This window comes from Brassica napus, chromosome C7 (genome assembly GCF_020379485.1).
Source record: "Brassica napus cultivar Da-Ae chromosome C7, Da-Ae, whole genome shotgun sequence".
NCBI lineage: Eukaryota > Viridiplantae > Streptophyta > Magnoliopsida > Brassicales > Brassicaceae > Brassica > Brassica napus.
Window position 1 is genome coordinate 54,337,493 of NC_063450.1, and position 8,068 is coordinate 54,345,560.

Consider the following 8,068-nt stretch of genomic DNA (forward strand, 5'->3'; position numbering starts at 1 on the left):
GTCTTATTAGAGATATATATTCCACATCGGGAATTCTAAGGGACAATTAAGTAATATATAAAGGGTTAGAGCCAATCCACTAATCACCAATTGGTTTTAAGTTGGAAACTCATAATTAAATCCGAATGTAACATGTTTTGATGTTTAATTATTTAATACTCCCTTCGTTTTATAATAGATGATGTTTTAAAAAATGTTTGTTGTTTCAAAATAGATGAAGTTTTGATATATTTATATTATTTTTAACTTTACAGAAAACCGTGTAACGAATTAGATTTTGCAGTTATTTTTATAATTAGTTGAATAATTTTTAAAGTTACTTTTTAGAGAAAGATATATTTTTTAATCTTTGTGGAAAGAGTTAAAACATCATATATTATGAAACATAGGATTAAGAATTAGGTTAGAAATCAAATGCATAAAAAGTAGCTTGTGCTTAAGAAAGAAAAACGATAGAAACAAAAGAGTGGGGGTTCGTTGACAGTTGTATTGTAATTCATATCTCATACCAATAATAACTTTAACAATGAGTGTATTAACTTTCAAATGTCCTCAAAGACTTTTAAGAAATCATACAATAAAATGAATTTTGTAAGGCTGAAAGTGTAAAATAAAATAAAAAATGAAATGAAAGTAAAGAAACGTCTTTCTCAATAAGAACACAGATCCCAACGGATTCAAACAGCAAATTTGTGCTTTGCTCCTCTCTCTTTATCCTCTCAAAGACCCTCTCTTATATTCTAAAGCCCCTTCCTCCTTTTTTTTCTTCTTATCAACCGAAACAAAGATAAAACAAAACTTTGAGTTTTAAAACAAAACTTTGAGTTTTCTTATAAGCTTAAAGAAAGAGAAAGAAAGATGATGTGTTCGTTGTTTAGCCAATGATTACGATTTAGCTGACCACTTCGAGAGATTTAAAAACAAAAAAACGAGAGAGAGAGCAAAGAGTACATTTTAGAAAGAAAAGAAGAATGAAGTCCTTTTGTGACAATGATGATAATAATCATGGCAACACGACCAATTTGCTAGGGTTTTCGTTGTCTTCAAATATGTTGAAAATGGGAGGAGGAGGAGGAGAAGAAGCTCTATACTCATCTTCTTCTTCAGCTGCTACTTCTTCTTCTGTCCCACCGCAACTTGTTGTTGGTGATAACAGTAGCAACTATGGAGTTTGCTTTGGATCTAACTCAGCGGCTGGGGGAATGTATTCTCAAATGTCTGTGATGCCACTCAGATCTGACGGCTCTCTTTGCTTAATGGAAGCTCTCAATAGATCTTCTCACTCAAACCAGCATCACCATACTCAAGGTTAGTAGTAATGTGAATTAGGTTAACAACAAGTTGGATAATCTTTATTTCTTTTTTTTTTCTTGTCGTGTCTTGTATGATGGAAACATGTTTGGTCTTGAGGAGTTTTTTTTTTTCCTTTTTAGTTTCATCTCCAAAGATGGAGGATTTCTTTGGGACCCATCAGAACAATACAAGTAACAAAGAAGCCATGGATCTTAGCTTAGATAGTTTATTCTACAACACCACTCATGAGCCAAACAACAACACAAACTTTCAAGAGTTCTTTAGCTTCCCACAAGCCAGAAACCACCATGAGGAAGAAACAAGAAGTTACCAGAATGACCCTGGTTTGACACATGGAGGAGGTTCTTTTAATGTAGGGGTATTTGGGGAATTTCAACAGTCACTGAGTTTGTCCATGAGCCCTGGGTCACAATCTAGCTGCATCACTGGCACTCACCACCACCAAAACCAAAACCACCAAGCTCAAAACCACCATCAGATCTCTGAAGCTTTGGGGGTGGAGACAAGTGTTGGATTTGAGACAACAACAATGGCGGCTGCTGCAAAGAAGAAGAGAGGACAAGAGGAAGTAATGGTTGTTGGACAGAAACAGATTGTTCATAGAAAATCTATTGATACCTTTGGACAACGAACTTCTCAATACCGAGGCGTTACAAGGTTCTCTTTCATTATTAATATTTAAATATTATTTGACTTTTGTTAGACAAGTTTTCTTGTACTTACTATTATTTAAAGGGTTTTAATCATGTGAAACAGACACAGATGGACTGGTAGATATGAAGCTCATCTATGGGACAATAGTTTCAAGAAGGAAGGTCATAGCAGAAAAGGAAGACAAGGTTTAGAGCATTATTTATTTTAGTATTTTTAATTATAACCTACTTTTCTTTAGGCTTAATATTTTATATAATTTTATTTGATATGTTACTGACAATGGGTGTGTTTTTTTCTACCCTATTTGTGATTATGATTTGATGATCTTCTTCTCAGTTTATCTGGGTAAGTACACACTTCAATCTTCATGGATTCATGATTTCCCCCTAAATTTTCTCGGGGAAATAATGATGGATTTTGACTGCTTTTTGTTTGATTAAAACTTTTTAGGAGGTTATGATATGGAGGAGAAAGCTGCTCGAGCATATGATCTAGCTGCACTCAAGTACTGGGGTCCCTCTACTCACACCAATTTCTCTGTAAACCATATTCTCTTCCTTTTGATTTTTTAATTCCTACTTTATATCTTATTGACCTTAATGTTTTATATTATGCTAATTGAGTTTTTTTAATGGGTTTTAAAAGGTGGAGAATTATCAGAAAGAGATTGAGGACATGAAGAACATGACTAGACAAGAATATGTTGCTCACTTGAGAAGAAAAAGCAGTGGTTTCTCTAGGGGTGCTTCCATCTATAGAGGAGTCACAAGGTCCTTTTAACATACATTTGTTCAACTTTATTATATAGTTTTCATTTATTAATTTAGAAAATACAAATATTTGACTTTGTGGGTCTCTTGTACTAGACACCACCAGCATGGAAGGTGGCAAGCTCGGATCGGTAGAGTCGCCGGAAACAAAGATCTCTACCTCGGAACTTTTGGTAAATTTCGGTGATGATTATCGTCTATTGAAAGCTATTTTTAAATAGATTCTATCTCACGTAATGTTTTTAAACACTATTAGGAACTCAAGAAGAAGCTGCGGAAGCCTATGATGTAGCAGCCATCAAGTTCCGTGGCACAAACGCTGTGACTAACTTTGATATATCAAGGTACGACGTTGATCGCATAATGGCTAGTAACACACTCTTGTCTGGAGAGTTAGCTAGAAGGAACATCAACAGCATCGTGGTTCGCAACAACAACAACGAAGAAACCGCTGTTAACGCTGCCGTGGATGGTGGTTCGAACAAAGAAGTGAATAGTCCGGAGAGAGTTTTGAGTTTTCCGGCGATTTTCGCGTTGCCGCAAGTTGGTCAGAAGATGTTTGGAGCAAATATGGTCGGAAACATGAATTCCTGGACTACGAACCCTAATGCTGAGCTCAAGGCCGTCTCACATACTTTGCCTCAGATGCCTGTTTTCGCTGCGTGGGCTGATTCTTGATCCAATCTACTGCCTAACTATGGTTTTCTTGGTCTAGTTGCTAAGTGTTTCAGTTTATCTCCGGTTTTACCCGGTTTGAATTAAACTCGGTTTAGTTTATCGGTATAAATAGTCTTTCCTTAGGAGCGGTATATGTTTCTTTTGAGTAGTATTCATGTGAAACAGAATGAATCTCTCTATAACATATGATTTCAATGCATTTATTTCTTCAATTCCCTGTTTCTTGGCTATATTTATAAATTAGTATGTAATTCCCATTGATACTTTTGAAATAGTAGTCACGTGATTATAGTAGTAGTTATGTGATTAAAGTAAAGAGAATTGGTGAAATCATTGAAAATTAGTTGGAACAATACGAACCGTTTATTAATGATATTACGAGCATGGACATTTAGTAACTTTACCAAACTTATATGGTAATTAACGAAAACGTGAACATATAGTAACTGATTCGATGGCATTGATGGTTTTAGCAATTGATTAGAAAGTGAATTTCTTGTAAAGATATGGTAAGAAAAGGATGAAAAGAGAATGTGCATGGAGATGAAATGACCCATATCTCATAATTAGGTTTCTTCTCTTTATTTTTGTTGTTCTTTTTAGTACACGCTACAGAGATACTACGATGAAAGTGAGTAAAATATGAAATGTCACTCCAATAATGCGATTTGCTTTATTGACCATATCGACCCACAACAATCCAGCAATACCTCACCACCTCATTTCTTCAATCCCTCCTTTTGTCTCTTTTTCACACCCCACCCCGTATCAGCTTTTCCCTAAAGTTTCACCAATTTTTTTAATATATTCCCTCCTCCATGATATTTTGGGAACCTTTAAAATATATATATATATATATATATATATATATATATATATATATGCAATCAGAAAGATTAAAGGATGTTGGAGAAGTTATTGCGTGTACACTTTTAAAAGCCACTTACTATGAAATAATGGTGCCGGACGCAAAATTAACGTAACCCATACGTGGGATCAATGAATGAGTGGTTCGCTGTTGAAGTTCAAACCATTGATTGTGTACATTACATAATGTTCTTGGTTTTCCACACGTGTGGATGAGTTGCCCCAAACTTGGACGCAAAAGTTGTTCATTGGGCCGTGAACCAGTATAATTACAAAGTCTGGCGCACTATCTTATTACGAAAACACGTGTTAAGGAAATTGATCATGTGTAATTGTGTATCATGCATGGCCCAAGTTTGAATTGAAAAAAACAAGTAACCTTCAGTAGTTAGGTCCTTTGGGGATATGACTCGAGTCGTTTTAGCATCCAAAGTCAAAGAGCGTGCACTGATCACTAAGTGGGGACGCTCCCTGCCTCCCTTCAGGGTTCCAAAGTCCAAACTCAACGGTCGCAACAATTTCTATTATTCTAGTCAAACACGAGTTTGGGCCTATAGACTGAAATTTATGACTTACGGGCTATAACACATGCAGTATTATGGGCTATTCACTTGTGCGTATAATTCATGTGTTTGGATTGGCATGTAATTGAAAGGACCTAGGTCGAAGCCTAAACAAATTATGCGGCGTATCCAAATGACTAATACAGTGTCGATCACCTTCTTAGCTAATTTACATCTCTTCATTTTAATTGGGCTTTATTTATAACCTTGGGTCTCGTATTGCGACCTTTAACTAAGTATAATTATATCAAAGATGAGAGATGGTAGGCCTGGGCAATCGGGTGACCATTCGGGTTCGGTTCGGTTCTAATCGGGTTTCGGGTTTTCAGGTTTACAAAAATCAGCCCCATTCGAGTATTATAAAAGTTCGGGTCGGTCTTGGTTCGGGTTTTGTCGGGTTCGGTTCGGATTTAGTAAAACATCCTAAACCCGGTTGAACCCATTTAGTTTTCTGGTTCGGTTTTAAACCGGGTTTCGGTTATCCATATTCCTTTTTTTACCCGAAGTACCTGTTTTGTTTCATGACATAACCTTACGGTTACTTCAACCAGAACGTGAACAAAGAAATAACAAGAACAAAAGTAGTTTGCAATAATGAAAATTAAATACTCCAAACGTGAGAGCCTTTATTAAACTTCAAAATAAATCCAACTTGTTCATATTAAACCTCCTTGAAAAGCAAAGAACAAAACAATTCAAATGAAAAACGAGTACTGAAAATCAAAATCAAAACCAACACCAACACCGAATAAAAAAAAGACTTCAGACTTCAGCATCAATCTTCTTTCTTCAGTCTTCAATTCTTACACTCTCAAATTCTGAAAAGACAAACAAAACAATATATAAGTACACGAACAAACAGATGAAATATTAAAATAACTTATAGAAAACATACCCTTCTCAAGCTTGTCTAGCATTTCAACTTCAGCTAGAAGCTGCTCATTTGTTTGGACTTTTTCAGAGAATTTGATATCAGCTTTCATCCACTGCTCACTACACATCAGAACCTCTATCATGTAGTGAGTTAAACAGCTTCGGTATGGTTCTAAGATTCGGCCACTGGTGCTAAAAGCGTTTTCTGATGCCACAGAGGAGACCTGCATTGCTAATAGGTCCCTAGCCATTTCAGCCAATACTGGAAACTTGGTTTGATGCATCTTCCACCAAGCGAGTATATCAAACTCAAATCCCATCATAAGCCTTTGATTCTCAAGAGGTGCCTTCAAGTAAGCTTCCAGTTCGTCCCTTGTTTCATCTTCTTTTTCAGCAACAAATTCTGTGTACTTGTTATCCATCCTCTCATAACCGAAATCTTCAACAACCAACGCCAGCCTGCCCATTTGCTCTTGAGTCTCCTGAACACTAACTGATGATGTTTTCTTTGACTGTGATGATCGTGTAGCATCTCCACCGAACCGGCTAGCATACTCTTAAAACATGCTTCTAAGGAGATCAAGCACAGATTCACCCATTTCTTTGGACTCCAAACTATCCTCTCCATAAAGTTGCTCAAAGCAAAAGTTTGCATACGTCATCTTCTTCCTCGGATCAATTATTATCTCAATAATTAACATCCTATTCACGTTTTTGATGTCATCCCAATACTTCAAAAACTTGCACATCATATCTTCAGCCTTCAACTTCAAGTCTGGGTCCAAGTTGTTGGCCAATGTGGTGAAATTCCTCTCAATGGTGACAATCTCACCATAGCATTTGTAGGAATTCACTTTCGAGGAAGCAGAGACGACCAAGGTACTATTATAAAATATGATTAGGAACCGCTTTAGCTTTTCCACAGCGTTCCAATCACTAATAGCAGGCGGTCCACACCTCTTAGCCCCATTTTCTACTTCTAAGAAGTAGTCATTGTACAGTCTATCCTCATCTTCCATTTTATCAAAAGCTACTCTAAACTGTAATGCTCTAGACAACATGAGAAAAGTTGAGTTCCACCTAGTCTTAACATCCATAGGCAGACTTCCTCGGGTCATCTTCCCAGTAGTAACCCTTTGATCAAATGCATTTAGCCTATTGGTAGAAGACCAGACATATTGGACTGTATTACGGATAGCCATCACATTTTCGCCTAAATCCCATAGACCCTCCTTAGCTATCAAGTTGATAATGTGTGCACAACACCTCATATGAAGAAAGTTTCCATCTAATACGAAAACATCAGGCGAGACTAAATCGAACTCCCTATGTAATTTCTTAATAGCTGAGGTATTAGCAGTGGCATTGTCTAGTGTGATAGAAAACAATTTCTGAATTCCCCAATCAGCTAGACACTCTAGAAGAACATTAGAAATGGTCTGACCTTTATGATTAACGAATTTGAATCCTAGAATGAGTTTCTTCAGCTGCCAAGTTGGGTCAACAAAATGTGCAGTTACAACCATGTAACTTGCACCTGCCAACAACGTAAAAAATGATATTAGTAAACTGAAAATGATATTGGTATCAACAAATAAGTGACATCACTTAAAGAAAAAAAAAACGTTACCTGTTACTTGAGATACCCAAATATCAGTGGTAAGAGAAACTCTCTGATTATTGGTGTACAACCATCTTTTCAGGGCCTCTTTCTTCTTCACAAACATCTCCACAATGTCCCTAGTAGCGGTTCTTCTTGAGTGGGGTTTGTAAAAATTAACCTTGATATACATAGAAAAGGTATTATTAGTTTCAGAGATAGACAAAATCATTTAGAATACAAATATACAATGTTTTACCTTATTGCAGAAGTGTTTCCAGCATGTACTTTCTATGAAAGAAAGAGGCAATTCAGCTAACACGAGTAGCTCATTCGTGGTTTCTCTGAAAAGCGGCTCAGGCACGTTTGATGTCTTAACACTGCCTTCGTCATTGATGACAGTTTGATCTTTTCCATTACTGATCAAGTAGGACTGGTACTCTTCTGCAGATTTGCAGATGCTTCTGAAGGTTGGAGGTTCCTGATTTTGTTGCACATGAGAAGACTTTCTGGCAGTAGTGACAAAGGCACTTGTCACGGCTCTCCTTTGTTCTGGTGTAGTGCTTCCATACACCAGACCTTGGCACAACAATCTTTTTCATCTTATTTGGCTGAGAACTTTCTCCACAAGGTGTATCTGTTTGCTTCCTTTTCCCACAGAACTCAGGAGTTTGACATACTTCATCTTCACACTCACGCTCTTTGCCATCTCCACCGTTCTGAGCACTTTTAGAGGATGATGAAACCAT

General features: G+C 36.8%; 2 protein-coding genes across 2 annotated transcripts; one reads left to right on the forward strand and one right to left on the reverse strand.

The window, feature by feature from the left end:
* Positions 1 to 682: 682 nt before the first annotated feature.
* On the forward strand, positions 683 to 3,628 carry LOC106407338 (AP2-like ethylene-responsive transcription factor ANT). The gene is made up of 8 exons (XM_013848184.3): positions 683 to 1,308; positions 1,434 to 1,971; positions 2,071 to 2,153; positions 2,305 to 2,313; positions 2,419 to 2,507; positions 2,614 to 2,738; positions 2,835 to 2,911; positions 2,995 to 3,628. The coding sequence occupies exons 1-8, from the start codon at positions 972 to 974 to the stop codon at positions 3,414 to 3,416; spliced, it is 1,680 nt and encodes a 559-aa protein (XP_013703638.2). The 5' UTR covers positions 683 to 971; the 3' UTR covers positions 3,417 to 3,628.
* Positions 3,629 to 6,276: 2,648 nt separating this feature from the next.
* On the reverse strand, positions 6,277 to 8,068 carry LOC125590690 (zinc finger BED domain-containing protein RICESLEEPER 2-like). The gene is made up of 4 exons (XM_048764378.1): positions 7,892 to 8,068; positions 7,579 to 7,800; positions 7,350 to 7,500; positions 6,277 to 7,256 (listed from the first exon to the last, which is right to left on the reverse strand). The coding sequence occupies exons 1-4, from the start codon at positions 8,066 to 8,068 to the stop codon at positions 6,277 to 6,279; spliced, it is 1,530 nt and encodes a 509-aa protein (XP_048620335.1).